General features: G+C 43.0%; 1 protein-coding gene across 4 annotated transcripts in view; it reads right to left on the minus strand.

Moving 5' to 3' along the window:
• Positions 1 to 16644, minus strand: part of PTPN21 (protein tyrosine phosphatase non-receptor type 21) — a 94135-nt gene that overhangs the window by 21365 nt on the left and 56126 nt on the right. For all 4 annotated transcript variants that reach the window (XM_034937967.3, XM_008958159.4, XM_003832743.6 and 1 more), the window contains 4 exons: positions 13960 to 14047; positions 13462 to 13550; positions 10004 to 10091; positions 9219 to 9298 (listed from right to left, as the gene is read on the minus strand). In XM_034937967.3, the coding sequence (XP_034793858.1) occupies positions 9219 to 9298; positions 10004 to 10091; positions 13462 to 13550; positions 13960 to 14047 (345 nt within the window). The remainder of the gene's footprint in view (positions 1 to 9218; positions 9299 to 10003; positions 10092 to 13461; positions 13551 to 13959; positions 14048 to 16644) is intronic.

A 16644-nucleotide genomic window follows, 5' to 3' on the forward strand; every position in this document is an offset into this window, starting at 1 on the left:
TAAAGGCAAGATTTTTTTTTTCTTCTGTGTGGTCAGTTTTACTGCAAGATCTAGGAACCTAAACACACTGGATTCTTGGCTTTGTTGATGACATGTAGTTTTGTCAAAGCACTTTTTCTTAGACCTTTTACCACCTATTCCTGGTTCATGTACTTATGTAACACATAATCACTGATTACAAAAATATTTTGTGACCTTTGGTTACAGTGTTCTAAGGACTAATTACTAGAAAATCCATCATGACAAAGTGAATATTCAATCCATTTAAGCAAATTTACCATAATATCAAGCCTCATGTCTCATAAATTAATATTACTCTTAGCACTCTGAAAACTAGTATCTTATATTCAAAAACCCTGAATATTAGCTTATTTTTATAAGACTCTTGAGATAAAAAGAAAACTAGTACATACTAGTTTTAACATCAGGTGATTACAACTGCTTTTACTGGCTTTTATAAATAATTTCATTTCTTTGTTACTGGAAAGTATTCAGGCTGTTATGAAAAATAAATGTCTCTTTTCCAAAAGATATTCCATTCTTCCAGTATTTATTTTGGTGACACAAGTCTGCATGGCGTGTCTGGGTTTTAAAAAATAAAAAATAAAAAATACTCCTTAACTGCACATTAATATATTCCTTAAAATTAGTGCCCATAAATTAGCCAGGCGCGGTGGCAGGCGCCTGTAATCCCAGCTACTCAGGACGCTGAGGCAGGAGAATCGCTTGAGCCAAGGGGGCGGAGGTTGCAGTGAGCCGAGATCACGCCACTGCACTCCAGCCCGGGCGACGGAGTGAGACTCCATCTCAAAAAAAAAAAAAAAAATAGTGCCCAGAATTTGAAGACGCTGCATTTTTGCAGCCTTGAAATTTACTTTGTCTCTGGTTATTCTTCATTGTCAGGACTAGGTTTAGGCAAACTGGGTCCTCTGAACCCTGTGTTCAGTCTAGCAGAGACTCACTGTCTAGATGGACTGAACTTAAACTTTTAAAGTACTACAAATTCACAAGGATTGCCAACAGAATTCTCTGTCAACAAACTCCAACAACATGTCCACAGTTGCCCAGCCTGGGGCAAAAATAAAACACAAAACCCAAGGATGCAGAGCTTCAGCACATGGGCGGCCCTCCCACACTGAGAGCTTATCTTGGCGCTCTTGCCGCAGCACCCAGTGTGGAGGCGAACACTGCCCACTGTAGTAGCCGGCTCTACTAAGAAAACAAACTACAAAAGCGTGTACCTGCCAAAGTGCTTGACCCAGGCAGCCACGCCATCAGTTCTAATAGTCTAACCTTCTCTTTCTTCTTGGCATTGTTCTTATAAATGCAGTTTACTCTGAGACCAGCTATCCTCAACTTGGCATACAAGAGAAAACCTTGTAACTGTTGGCTGTGGTTTCCAAACTTTTTGGGCAGTTACTATGTTGATGGGTGCTGCTAAATAACTGAGAAGAAATCACTAGAATCTGTGTGCCAAAGAAGACAAAATAAAAATTAAAAAGGGTGAGCCAGGCGTGGTGGCACATGCCTGTGTAGTGCCAGCGACTTGGAAGGCTGAGGCAGGAGGATCCCTTGAATCCAGGAGTTCATGGCTGTAGTGCACTACGATCCCATCTGCGAATTCCCACCATATTCCACCTGGGAAACTGGGATACTAGGACCTGGTGTCTTTAAAAAAAAGAAAAAAGTCTACCAGCCCAAGTAAAATCAATATTATTTATTGAAACTGTGCTAAGGACTGTACGTGATTATCTCGTGGAATGTGAACACCAAACCCATAAGGGAGGTCCAGTTATTATCCTGATTTTACAGATAAGGAAAGTGATACGTAGGTTCAGTAAGTTGCTCCTGGTCACATGGCAAACAAGTAGTAGAACCGGCATTTGAACCAGCAGGTCTGTCAGATTCCTGAGTGTATGTGTCTAACAATCATGTGTCCAACCTGCTCCCCAACCCCAACTAATCGTAAGCTCCGTGGAGGCAAGATGTGGTATCCCTGGTGCCTTTGCTGAGCAAATGAATGACTAACAAGTGAGGACTAAAGTGATGCTTATTACTAAGCATTTACAGCTGAGCTTGTATTTCTAAGCCTCGTCTGAATTTTGCTTTGTAAGTTTCCTTTCTTATACGATGTAAGGGAGTTAAGATTTTGATAAACAAAAAGATGCCATTGATAGCTCATGCACTAATAGATAGTTCAAGGAATAGATTCCTTCCTGTAATCCCAGGTACTTAGGAGGCTGAGATGTGAGGATCACTTGAGGCCAGGGGTTTAAGACCAGCCTGGGCAACAAAGCAAGACCCCATCTCTAAAAAACTAAAAAAAAAAAATTAGCCAGGCATGGTGGCACACGCTTATAATCCTGGCTACTTCAGAAGCTGAAGGCTGAGGCCAGTGGATCCCTCAAGCCCGGGAGTCTGAGGTTACAGTGAGCTATGATCACACCACTGCACTCCAGCCTGGAAGACAGAGCAAGACCCCGTCTCTTTAAAAAATAAATAAATAAAAGTGTTAGATGGTGGAAATACCTAGCAAATGTTTGTCTCAATGACTTACACCTTTTGAGCTCACTATAGTAAGGGTAAGGAAGAATAAATGCTCTCCTCCCAGCCTACACTTGGGTAGACCAGGGCTGCATCCAAGCTGCTTACAGGTCACTGACTTGGCTCTGGGATGCCTGCTCCTACTGTTCACCCCCCTACCAAACCCCGCCTTAGGTGTAGCTTCCTGGCATTGTGGGATGGGAGAGGAACAAAGCCAGCAGAGACCATCTCAGGTAACTGGGAAGGAATACTGATGGAGGGAGAGGCCCTAGTGTCACTCCAGCCCCATGAAATGTGTGGTTTTCTTTTTTTTTTTTTTTGGAGATGGAGTCTTGCTCTGTCGCCCAGGCTGAAGTGCAGTGGTGCAATCCTGGCTCACTGCAACCTCCACCTCCCAGGCTCAAGGGATTCTCCTGCCTCAGCCTTCCGAGCAGCTGGGATTATAGGCGCCCGCCACCACGCCAGGCTAAGTTTTGCATTTTTAGTAGAGACGGGGTTTCACCTTGTTGGCCAGGCTAGTCTTGAACTCCTGGCCTCAGATAATCCACCTGCCTCAGCCTCTCAAAGTGCTGGGATTACAGGCATGAGCCACCGCGACCGACCGACATGTGTGGTTTTCCAGGGTGACACTGACCTTTATCCATATGAGAACCTACTCAGAAAAAGCCGCTGCCTCTCCTCGGCTCCACCAGGGGTCCATGTCCCCATACCCAGAGGTCCCACTGTTTGGCCTTGTGGCTGCTCCTCCTCTCCCCTCCCACCTCTTCCTGCCCTGCTCCTTCACATGGATCCATGGGAACTACTGGGTCCTCTCTACACTTCTGGGGCTCAGGGGACTGGAATGGGATAGGGGCTGCTCCATCTTCTTCCAGACTTCCTATAGTCTCTTCAAGCTCTGCAGTAGGCCAAGAAGATGGGTAAACTCTTTCCCTTTCCAGGCAGGGCCTACTCTAGTCAGTCTCCTGATTACAAAAGTCTCCGGAACCAAGGTGGACACCGGCTGCTATGTTCACCAACACCCCTGAGCTGCAGGGAGCACTCACTGCGCTCAGCGAGTGGCCTGCTGCAGTCTGAAATACAAGTTTCCCTTCTGGAGAAAGTCTCTTGAACCCTCTATCACTTGGCTTTGCAGGTTGAAGGATACCATCCTCCCTTTTCCTCACAGAAAAGAGCAGGGGAGCCACCTACACCAAGGGGCCTCCCATGACTCCCCAACTCTCCCGGCATTTTCCTTATATAAATCAGGGAGGGTGATTACAGCATGACCAGTTCTGGGGCTTAGAGTGAGAGACAGTGGGTTTGAAGCAGATTTCTGATCTAACAGGTTGACATTATTATGTCATTTAATTCCCAATTCAACCATAAAGGAATATTAAGTATAAAAGTCTCAATATCCTCACTTTATAATTTTAAAAAGACAGACTGTTATCCATCTAACATTTTTAAGGTTTGGATAACGATCATTCTGTTATCTAATGCACTTTGTTAGGGGGTGGAGGGAGAAGGCTGTTGGATTATGCCATTGTATAAATACTAAAATATAGTTATCTGGGTCAAGATTAGATGAGTCACATAAGGCCATCCCAAGCAGCAATAAACTACAATAGATCAGGACTGGGGGTAAAGGGGACACCCTGGGATTACAGTTCCCCTTTCTGTGCAAGTCGAGTCTATCTCCTGGGCCACCAGTCACCCCAGCCCAAACCAGATGTCCAGAAGCCACTGTCCAGTTCCAGGCCAGGGGCAGTTTTGTTAAATGCCTATCACGCTTTAGTTTACCCATCTGGCCCATGACAACAAGTCTACCAATACTTCAGAATCCTAATATTGGAACATGACTAAACAGTCTATATTGAGAGCCTTTAAAACATGGCCATAACAATTAAAGTTCTTTTCATTTTATTATCAAGCAAAATTTTAAAAGCTAATATTAAAAGCTTCATTTACTTTATGTGGGAAACAAACGCTCACAATGAAATATATTAGTTCCCTACAGAATGAATCATAAGTAATTACATAGGAATAGCTCATGGAAATCAACTGCCACAATCTATTGGATATATAGAGATTGAAAGCAAACTTTGGAAAACAGCCCTTTAAACATAACTGTTCCATTTTAAAAAGATTCAGGTGTTCCTTATTTAGGTATAGCATATGCAACTGATGACATTAATGTAGTTTTGTTCACACTTGCCAATAAATAGCAATATTCCAAAAACTAGAGCTGAATTTCTAAGACTCATTCACCATAATCAATCATTTGTTGCTTTTCCCTCTTCCCTCTTTTACTTATTACAAGTTGTTAATTTGCAAACAAACAAACAAACAAACAAAAAACAGGCACTAACCACCAACCAATATGGATGCCTCATGGAAAGGGATTATGTTTTATGGTTTATTCAAAATGTAGATTCTCCACTATTTTCCAGAGAAGAAACGAACTGAGGTAATAATGGCTCAATATTATGAACACTCTTAACTTATTAAAGTCTTTAAAATGAAAATGCTGTGGTCCAACAGACTGCATTATCTACTGCTTGAATCTTAGAACTTACCTCTGCATAGAAATCATGCCACATATGGCTGGATAACCAGGTCAGCCCCAGGGAACCCCAAAGGCAAGTAGCACTACTGAATATCACCACCAGGGGGAACACTTTCATATGCAAATACACCCAGGCCCCTAGCAGAAACTGCTTCCCATATTTACAAAGAAAGCAGGTTCCTCCTCCCTGTCAGTGCTTACGAAAATCCCATCACCAGACCAGCGGTGGGGACTCGGATGCAAACATGGTGCAGGGGAAGGCAGAGAAGAGACAGGGACTGGGCCATACATGCAAACCACTGGCCAGCTCCCCGTCCGGGTGGGCATCCCCGCATGTTATCTTTACACTGCTGCTCCTGCCCAGAGTTTCTCTCACACCCTGCAAGACAGAAGGCACTTCCACAGCCTTTCTCCTTTCTTCCTGGTGCTAAGGGACAAAATGCCCTTGTTAGACTTTGCCTCCACCCCATGCCTCATTTACAATCTGTAATAAAAGGAAGAGACAAAGGAGCAAAAGTGCTCTTCTCCCCTGTGACTCCCATCACTGCCACACTCCGGCTCCCATTGTTCACTAAGCCCTTATGCACCGGGCACCTTGCCAGACAGGGGACACGAAGATGAGAAAGAGGAGACCCTGCCCTCATGGAGCTTCATCAAACAAGAGAGACAGATCAAATGAAAATGATCTGTCAATTGATATCTGTCAATATGAAAAAAGCAGGCAGGAACTACTCTAACAGGCTAGCACAGCGGCTAAGAGCACAGGCTCGAGTCTTGCTGCTCCACTTACTAGTTGTGTGGCAGGGCAAGACATTTCACTTCTATAAGTCTCCATACCTTCATCAATAATGGGATAGTAATAATTGTGCCCAACAGGGTTACTGTAAGGATTAAAGAAAATAAAAGCTCTCAGTATAATGCTTGACACAGAGCAAGCATTTACTAAATTATTGTTATGAATTATTCAGGTCATTGTTATAAAAGAGGTAGAAAAAACAACTTTCAGAGTGGTGTCGAGGACTAAGCAAACTGAATGTTTGGTGGTGTCTATGGGGGCTGTATTTTAAACTCAATCTTGAAGAATGACTAAGAGTCTGTCAGAGAAGGGAAGGAAGGACATTTTAGCAAAGGCCTGGGCTGGGGGCATTCACATGATAAGGAAAGATGCCTTCCTGGAGTCAGACTCCAAGGCCAACTGGGCTGGGGCAGCTAAGTCCAGAGAAGGACCTCAGGAGTCTGCCCTTAATCCTGTACCCAGGATGGGGCGGGTGAGAGGCACATGCTCAGATTTGTTCCTGACATGTAACTTCAAGAGCAGTGCTACATATTTTGCTTATCTATCCAGAAGACTGACTGCATACAGATGAGATAGGGCGTGGGGGGCCAAGTGGGAGGGAGCTCCAGGAGGTGCCTCCAGACATGGACCAGGGACAAGGACAGCTTAAAGAAAGGTTGTGGGAATTGAGTGCAACATTTCGGGTCTCAGCTTAGATGTCACTTGGCTGGGTAGCCTTTCCTATCTTGGCAGTTCTGGGTGACGTACCATTTTCCTAAGGGATCTTACAGCACCAAGACATCTTGAATCAGAGCTCTTAACACCTGTATCTATAGATTAGCTGAACAAATTCATTAAGGCCGACAGTGAGCCAGGCCCTTGCTTGGCATGGGGAATATAGCACTGAAGGCAGGGAAGAGTGTCTGTCCTCAAGCACTGCTCTAGAGCTAACCTGCTGACAGGGGATACAGGCAAACAAGCAAACAAACAAATATAGAAATTCACGTGGTGCTAAGTGCTATAAAGAACAAAACAAAGTTAGAGGGTAAAGAGACAGATCATAGTGGAAGGGGGGTACCATAGGACAATCAGGGACAGCCTCTGAAGAGGGTCATATCTGACCAGACAGCAGGCTGCAATGAGGGAGCAAGGCAGGTGGAGACCTGGGAAAAGAGCAAGGACAGCCTCCCCTAGGGTGAGGCACATCTGCAGCCTAGCCAGGATACCAATGTGGCTGGAACAGAGCAAGCAGGGAGGAGGATAAAAGACATAAGGTTGGAACCAGGCAAGGACCACACTGTGTATGGCCTCGTACTTTTATTAGAAGTAAAATGGGGCCAGGCCTGGTGGCTCACACCTGTCCAGCCCTTTGAGAGGCCGGGGCAGGAGGATCCCTAAAGTCCAGAAGTTTGAGACCGGTGTGGGTAACATAAGGAGATCCTGCCTCTATAAAAAACACCAAAAAATTAACCAGGTACACACCTGTGGTACCAGCTACTCAGGAGGCTGAGGTGGGAGGATCACCTGAGCCCAGGGAGGTTGAGAGGCTGCTGTGAGCCATGATCATGCCACTGTACTCAGCCTGGGTGACAGAGCTGTCTCAAAAACAAACTAAAAAAATTACTTAAAAAAAGAAGTGGAATCCCAAAGGAGGGTTAAGAAGAGTGAAAGGATCTGGGCAGGGTGCGGTGGCTCACACCTGTAATCCCAGCACTTTGGGAGGCTGAGGCAGGTGGATCACGAGGTCAGGAGATCGAGACCATCCTGGCCAACATGGTGAAACCCCATCTCTACTAAAAATACAAAAAATTAGCTGGGCGTGGTGGCATGTGCCTGTAGTCCCAGCTACTCAAGAGGCTGAGGCAGGAGAATCACTTGAACCCGGGAGGCGGAGGTTGCAGTGAGCCAAGATCGTGCCACTGCACTCCAGCCTGGGTGACAGAGCGAGACTCTGTCTCAAAAAAAAAAAAAAAAAAAAAAAAAAAAAAAAGAGTGTCAGGATCTGATTCAGGTTAAACTAAGATCATTCTGGCTGACATATGGAAAATAAGCTACAGACAGCGAAGGCACAGAAACAGGAAAGTCAGAAGGCTACCTCAGTATTCTGATGAGAAGTAGTGGCAGCCAGCACTAAGCTGTTAACACGAGTGGTAAAAATGGTCAGGTTTCATACCACATCCAATTCATCAGCAAGTTCTGCCAGCTCTACCTTCAGAATATACAGGCAGTAGTATATATTCACCACAACTTTCAGAGTGGTATTGAGGACTAAGCAAACTAAATGCTTGCGGTAGGATGCAGGAGTCAAGAGCTCAAGGAGGGCCGGGCACGGTGGCTCACGCCTGTAATCCCAGCACTTTGGAAGGCCAAGGCAGGCAGATCGCCTGAGGTCGGAAGTTCAAGACCAGCCTGAACAACATGGAGAAACCCTGTCTCTACTAAAAATACAAAATTAGTGGGGTGTGGTGGCGCATGCCTGTAATCCCAGCTACTCGGGAGGCTGAGGCAGGAGAATCACTTGAACCGGGGGCTCAGGGGGAGGACAGGTCAGGAGAAGCCCCCTAGAGGAAAGGATTTGGAGAAAAGGCCTCAGGACCAAACCAGCAAAGGTGACTGAGAAGAAACAGCCTAGAAAGAGGAAGCCGAGCAGGGGGTGGTGTCCTGGCAGCCGAAGAAGAGCAGGATTCCAGAAGGATGGAAGGAGCTGTCGGAGGATCAGTACTGCGGAGCGGTCAAGTGAGAGAACTCATGAAATGATCACTGGACGAAAGTCACCTGACCACAACAAGCAGCATCAGTAACGTGGAGGCTTAGGGAAAATGGGATGGAAGGAAGGAAACATACAAGCATACACAACTCTCTTGAGGAAACCTGCTATTCAGGAAAGCAGAGATATGGTGCAGAGGCTGGAGGGGAGTATAGATGAAGGACAATATTTTATATGTGCAATATCACCATGTGCTTTATTGATCTGGCAAACAGTAAGAAACCCATGTGGGCTAAGAAAAATGCACACCAGGAAGGAGGGGCAAAAATTCTTCAGATAGCTGGAAAAGCTGAATAATCTTTAATGACTCAAAATGCTTACCAGAGGATTGATTTAAACAAATAAAGGATATTATTCCCTTTTTACCTTTCAAGAATTACAATGGTTCTTGTAACTAGTTGAAATAAATCTCAGAGGCATACAATGTAGTTATTAGAAGTTGGTCCAAAGCTAAACTAGGAAAACAGCTATAGGATCAAAAAAAGATGTCAACTGATAAAATGTCTTTCTTGATGATACAGTATACTCAAGATTACAATTTCTAAATTCATTATTTTTGATAATTTCCATGAGCAGGACATACTTACAGGTTACACTGGTTTAGTCTGTAAAACTTGTGTCGCGCAACACAGAGTCTCCAAATGTATTTTGCTGTTTCCATGTCTTCCTAGCAAACAAAATAGGCATAAAGCAATATGAAAGCACACATACAACTTGATACGTTTAATGCAGAGTTTGTCTAAAGACATAATGGGTGACATCATATGACAAAGTCACTTTCAGAACACTATAAGCCTTTCATTTTCCAACACTGTGCCCATGGTATGAATACCACAAGTAGGATTTAATTTATGAAGACAAAACAATCTGTTCTAACAGTGTGATTCTCATATTAAACAGTTTCAAAATGACTTGGGAATCTAAAAACTATAAAAATACCAACTTTTATTCTTGCTAAATATACTCAAAGACATTTTTAAACAAAAATATGACTCAGTAACTCAATATTGCCTTTGTCAAGACAGCAAAAGCAAGTAACTGTTAAATAACATTTCTTCAGAGCTATTCATTTATCAATGAAATTTAAGATATCAGTGCTTACTTTCTCCCCCACATAATCCCTGAAGTTTAAAGGTTATCATGATCAGACAGTAGTTATCCAAAGACTCATTCACTCAGCATTTACTGAGCAGCCATTTTTTGCTAACTGCCATTTTGCAAAATGCTATATGATAAAACTGCATGTTTTATACAATTACAAAATATTGTCATTTTAATGCTGCCCTGCCTCCAAACACATACAGGCACGCAGAAGTAGAACTTGTTAACTTTTAGGAAAAACATTCCATGCAGACCCCTAATGTTTACTCACAGTTTGAAATTGGATGGTCTCCTCTTTATTTGCCAGCTCTAATGCAAAAAAGGCCTTGTTGTGGGACATGTTGGCAATGTCATGCCACCTAAAGAACAGCAAATAGAGAACTGGCAATGTGAGTGCCCATGGGGGAAACAAGGAGATAGAATACACAAGTTTTCCCTAAGCCTGACGTGTAAGTTAGCATTTGGTAACATTTCTGAGAAAAACAAAAAACAAGAAACACGAGACCAGCATGGCCAACATGGTGAAACCCTGTCTCTATTAAAAATACAAAAAAAAAAAAAAAAAAAAAACTCGCCAGGCGTGGTAGCAGGTACCTGTAGGCCCAGCTACTCGGGAGGCTGAGGCGGGAGAATGGTGTGAACCCGGGAGGCAGAGCTTGCAGTGAGCCGAGATCGCACCACTGCACTCCAACCTGGGCGACAGAGTGAGACACTGCCTCAAACAAACAAACAAAGAAACAAATAAAAAACAAAAACAAAAACTAGGTCAGGCATGGTGGCTCACGCCTGCAATCCGAGCACTTTGGGAGGCCGAGGCAGGTGGATCACCTGAGGTCACGAGTTTCAGACTCCTGGCCAACATGGTGAAACCCTGTCTCTACTAAGAATACAAAAAAAATTAGCTGGGCATGGTGGTGGGCACCTGCAATCCCAGCTACTTGGGAGGCTGAGGCAGGAGAATCGCTTGAACCCAGGAGGCGGAGGTTGCAGTGAGCTGAGACAGCACCATTGCACTCCAGCGTGGGCAACAAAAATGAAACTCTGTCTAAAAAAAAAAAAAAAAATTACAAAAACTAGGCCAGGCGAGGTGGCAGGCACCTGTAATCCCAGCTACTTGGGAGGCTGAGGCAGAAGAATTGTCTGAACCCGGGAGGCAGAAGTTGCAGTGAACCAAGATTGTGCCACTGCATGCCAGTCTGGGCAACAGAACGAGACTCTGTCTCAAAAAAAACCAAAACAGAAAAAAGAAAAAAAAAATCAGTGGTTTTAATCAGCTAGCATGAATGTTCTAATTGAAGTAACAGCAGCTAGTTCAAAAAGTAAACTCATGTATAATAAATGAGGGAAAGAGAATTTAAAAGATGTAAAATGTATCATTCTCATGTGTCAGATTTGCTTGATGGAAGATCCCTCTCTTAGCTGATTGCCAATGCCCCATTTATTCATTCAACAAAATAAAAGACACCTATTATAACAATGCCAGAAATTGCAGTAGGTCCTAGGGACACTAAGATTAGTGAGTTACAGTGCTTCCCTCAAATTCGCACAGTTGGAGGGGAAAGGTGGGAGAAAGAACACAGAAGCAAACAAAAACTTTTAAGTGCTGCAGGTATTAAAATAAGGCACAAAAGTGGGGAAGGTGTGCTCTGAAAAGTTTCAGGGTGAAGATAAATTTGAAATGCCAGGAACTCAAAGAGTGAACTATGCTGGAAGTGATCACTAGGATTCAAAATCTTATACTTTCTAATTTTATCATATTAGCTTTTATATGTTAATATTTGATTTTATTAATCACAGAATTTTATAAAAAGAAAAAACTATGGAAGAAAAAATTTTATCCTTCTCCATTAGATTTATTTATTTTAAATGTATTAAAATAAAATCAACTTAGTACGGATTCCGTTGTTTGTTAAATCTAAAGATTATTAGCATCACATTAAGGCAACTGTGAAAATTCCTATCCAGTGATAAAGGAAGCCAGGTAGATGCCTCAAGTTTCCATGTGACACTTTGGGCACCATCAGAGCCCTGCTCTTCAGGTGAAGCCACGGATCCATTTTCCTCTCCTCTCCCTGACCCCCAACTCAGCATGTTGGGAAGGGTTAATATAAGTGGCTTGGGGACGAGAGAGCAACTGCCAAAGGGGAGCCACCCAGCCCAGGGCAGTGCATTCTAGGAATGGGGTTCTGCTCCCCAAGTGATGCGTACTCTCTGAGGTCATAATCACCATGGAGAATTCATGGCTCAAGAGGCAGTAAAGCAAAGGAAGTGAGGGAGGAGATGTCAGTTTAGAGAAAAAGCTCTTCAAAGGCCAAACTAGTTCTCAAGAAGAAATGGTAGGAGTGGTTTAGAAAGCTTGAGTAGTGTGTGTGTTGTGGGGCGGGCAGTGAGTAGGCGGTGGAGAGAATAAAAGCTGTTTAATACAGCGATTAAGAGCCCACGCATAAAGTGGAGGATCCAAGTTCTAGTCCTAGTTATGCCAGTTAATAACTGGGTCACCATGGACAAATCACAACTTTTCTAAGCCTCAATTATCACACGTGCAAAGTGGTGGTAATACCTACTGCTGACAGTGTTATGAAGATTACACTAAAAAAAATTCACAAAAAATGCTCAGCATAGTTTATCTGACTCATGATAAGCACTCAACAAATGGTAGACACAAAGGAACCAAAAAACAAAAGTGATAGAATATGTTTTCCTGCCTTATGAAAACAATATAAGCTTTTGGTTGGACATGAACTTTGAGTTTTCCAGATTACAGATTTTAAGGAATTAAAGGTAGGGGATTGTACAATATGGTCCAACTTACTATCTTTAAGATACAAATTAGAACACAGAATACTATAAAGGAAATTAAAATCACCTGTACTTTCATTGTTCAGAGTCGGTTACTATTAGCACATCGCTATATATTCTTTCCAACTTGCTTCACATTCCAAGATTTCCACAAATGAATAGTATCTTTTTTCATATCAGCAAAAAAAACCAACATTATAAAAAATAATTGAAATTTGCTTAGATACTGGTATTTTAGGAATTTTGGTACAAAACTAGAGTCAAAACAAAGCTCTATATTTTTCATAGGAAAGAGCCCTTCAGGCTGGGCACAGTGGGCTCACACCTGGAATCCCAGCACTCTGGGAGGCAGGCAGATAGCTTGAGCCCAAGAGTTTGAGACTAGCCTGGGCAACATGGTGAAACTGTCTCCACAAAAAATACAAAAATTAGCCAGGCATGGTGGCATTAGCCTGTAGTCCTAGCCACTCAGGAAGCTGGGATGGGAGGATCATTTCAGCCTGGGAGGTCAAGGCTGCAGTGAGTGGTGACTGTACCACTGCACTCTAGCCTGGGCAACAGAGTGAGACCTTGCCTCACAATAAATAAATTAACCAATAAATAGCCTTGGAAACCAGAGCTCAAATTAAACATTCATATCAAAGCAAAGAATGGCCTCCATATGGCACAAAAAGGGTCACACATTTTTAAGCATTTTATAATAGGCCGTCATTATAGGCACTATACTCTGGACATTCAGTTTTGAAGAAAGCGGCTTATTGAAAAGGACTGTTGCATTCAGATGGTATGTTTTTCCTAGGAAGGGAATTATTTCCATTTTTTAATGAGACCTTGGTATAGACTTGTGAACAATTTAACTGCTGTAAGTACTAAAAAATGTATCACCAACAGGAGCCATAGAAAACATACAAAAAGAGGTAAGAAAAATACCTAAATACCACAGGATGCCTTCCATTCTTGTGTTTCACAAAGATACCTTCAAGACACGCTCCAATGGATATGTCACTTCCTTGGCTATCCTACAAGGAGAAAGCAGAAGAAGAAACACCCAGGAAGCAGATGCAGAGGAACTGCTGCTAGAGTTCCCTGGACTGGTTTCCCAGATGTGGAAAGTTCCGAAGACCTACAGAGTAACTATTCAGGAAGACAAAAGTCTGAATGAGATCTATGATCTTATAGGTAAGTATAAAAATTGAAAAAGTTTGGCCCTCCTTAGGAACTCTATTTCAAGACCATTTCAAAGTATGAACCACAAAATGGGAATGTGTTTTACCAGAAAACTTTGGTCACCAGGACCTCAGCTTTTAAGTTTCCAGAGTTTTGCACGTCCTCAGCCTTTGCACATAAGGACATCCTTGGATTTCCCCATGATTTTCTCAAATTTGTAAGCCTAACTTTAAAGAGCCCCAGCCGCCAAGCCACACTTACCTTAGCAGGGTAGCTCTCTTCTCCATAGCCATCCATTCTCTCTACCTCCTGCATGTACAGCATTTCAGCATCAGGAGCTGTGAGCCCTCTGCAACCCAAAAGAAGCAAGATTGTTCACAAAGCAAGCTTAAAATGGTTTAAAATAAAGCTTTTCTTAAAACCTATATGTCAATTTAGCATAAGACATTATAAACATTTCACGTTTCTAAGCATCTATAATTGGCTATATCAATCTATTGATATTTACTGAAAACCAGTATGTGCTGAATGCTGAGGGTATCACATGAGATCCTGCTCTCCATACTTAAGGCAGATGAGTGGGAAGGTGGGGGATAAAACAACTCCCTAAAAAATCTTAGGGTGAAATCTTGAACTTTTCTTAAACCACCAAGTAATTGCTTATTATCCCAAATATCAGGGCTGGGCATGGTGACTCATGCCTGTAACCGCAGCACCTTGGGAAGCCAAGGACAAAGGACCACCTGAGGCCAGCAGTTTGAGACCAGCCTGGGCAACATAGTGAGACCTTGTCACTACAAAAAAAAAAAAAAAAAAAAGTTTTAAATTAGCCAGGCATGGTGGTGCACATCTATAGTCCCAGCAGCTTGGAAGGCTGAGGTGGGAAGACTGCTTGAGCCCAGGAGTTCAAGGATGCAGTGAGCTATGATCGCTCCACTGCATGCCAGTCTGGGCAACAAAAAAACAAAAAAAAAAACAAAAATAAAAACAACAAAATATCAGGCATTACTGAGAATTATGTGCTAAATGTTGAACGCAGGGAATAAGGGTACGAGGAGGCTACATGAAAACCCCTTTTTGCTCAGGTGAGTGCAACACTACTAGGATGGGTAGGAAGGCAGTGTGGGTAAAGGAGGAGTGCCCAAGTGCATGCAGACTTGCATCTCCAGCCTCATCTTCCGATGCTCCCCGCTGTCCTCAAGGCACCCACACTGCAGCCATTCCAAACTCTGCATCTCTTCAGATAGAATATGTTCCCTAGCCCCTCTGGGCTTTTGCACATGAGAATCCCTCTTCTTGGTGTGCCTGTGACTCACTTGTGGACCTGGCCAATCCCTAATATCCTTCAAGACTCTGTCTATGCATCATTTCCTCTGGATCACCTTCTGGGATTCTCCAATGCCGCAGCTCCATGCAGTACCAACACATTCCGCCCATACCCCTCTAACTGCACTCATTATCTTCTTATATGTATTATAATTACTATAGTGGGTTGTCCTGCCAGCCCTCATATTGCAGGGCTGGGAATGCACTCTTAGAAGACAAGAAATTATTCTATTTATCTTTGTGCCATAGCATCCAGCACTCTTCCTCTGCTTAATGCAGAATAAGAACACTAAGCTATCTTTTAAGGAAATGCACAAATGAATAAATGGAAGTGACAAAAGGCAGGACAATGTGTGCCTGAGGGACCAATTAAGCTAGAAAAGAAATGGTTCATGTGGTTCTGCTGTCCAGCAGAAGGTAAAGCTGGGAAGGCAGGATTTAACCAACTTGTAGGAGGCCTTTAATCCCAGGGTAATGAACTTGGGCTAGTAGAAAGCATGAAAATACCCATGAGCACGTGGAAGGAGAAGGAGAGAGGTAAGAGGAAACTGATATTCTAGGGAGATTAATCTTTTGTGAGTCACTGTGTGGATTTGAGTGGAGAGAGACTAGAGGCAAAAGTTTATTTTATTTGGAAGGGGATAAGCAATAGGTTCTAATGAAACTGATCTGCTTTCAATTCCCACCTCTACCACACGTAGAGGTAACTAAATCTTTTTTTTTTTTTTTTTTTTGCTCTGTCACCAGGCTGGAGTGCAGTGGCACGATCTCAGCTCACTGCAACCTCCACCTCCCAGGTTCAAGCGAATCCCCTGCCTCAGCCTTCTGAGTAGCTGAGACTACCGGTGCATGCCACCACACCTGGCTAATTTTTTGTATTTTAGTGGAGACAGGGTTTCAACATGTTTGCCAGGATGGTCTCGATCTCCTGACCTCGTGATCTGCCCACCTCAGCCTCCCAAAGTGCTGGGATTACAGGCGTGAGCCACTGCTCCCAGCCAGAGATAACAAAATCTTTTTGAGCTTGGTTTCCCCATCTGGTAAGATGGAGATAATAATGTTTATCTTAATGAGTAGTTATAAGAATTTAATGATAGAGTACACACAGTCCTCAACTTATGATGATGGTTCAACTGAATGACTTTCAACTTTACAATGGTACAAAGGTGATACAAATTCAGTAGGAACTGTACTTTGAGGACCCACACAACTATTCTGTTTTTCACTTTCAGTACAGTATTCAACAAATTATATGAGATAGTCAACATTATAAAATATATTACAGGCTTTGTGTTAGATGATTTTGCCCAACCGTATGCTAATATAAGTGTTCTGAGAACACGTAGGGTAGGCTAGGGTAAGCTATGATGTTCAGCAGGACTGGTGTATTAAATACATCTCGACTTAAGAGTATTTTCAACTTACTATGGGTTTATCAGGACTTAACCCCATCACAAGTCAAGGAGCATCTGTATGTGGAACTGTGTGGTAGCTGGTTTAGAATAAGACTTAGCATTATCCAGAAGAGTATTTTTTCTTACAGGCAACACAGAGATTCATCATGAAAGAACGTCAATATGTACAAGTATACAAAGGTATGCAGAAGCATAGTTCAGAGTA

This window comes from Pan paniscus, chromosome 15 (genome assembly GCF_029289425.2).
Source record: "Pan paniscus chromosome 15, NHGRI_mPanPan1-v2.0_pri, whole genome shotgun sequence".
Classification (NCBI taxonomy): Eukaryota; Metazoa; Chordata; class Mammalia; order Primates; family Hominidae; genus Pan; species Pan paniscus.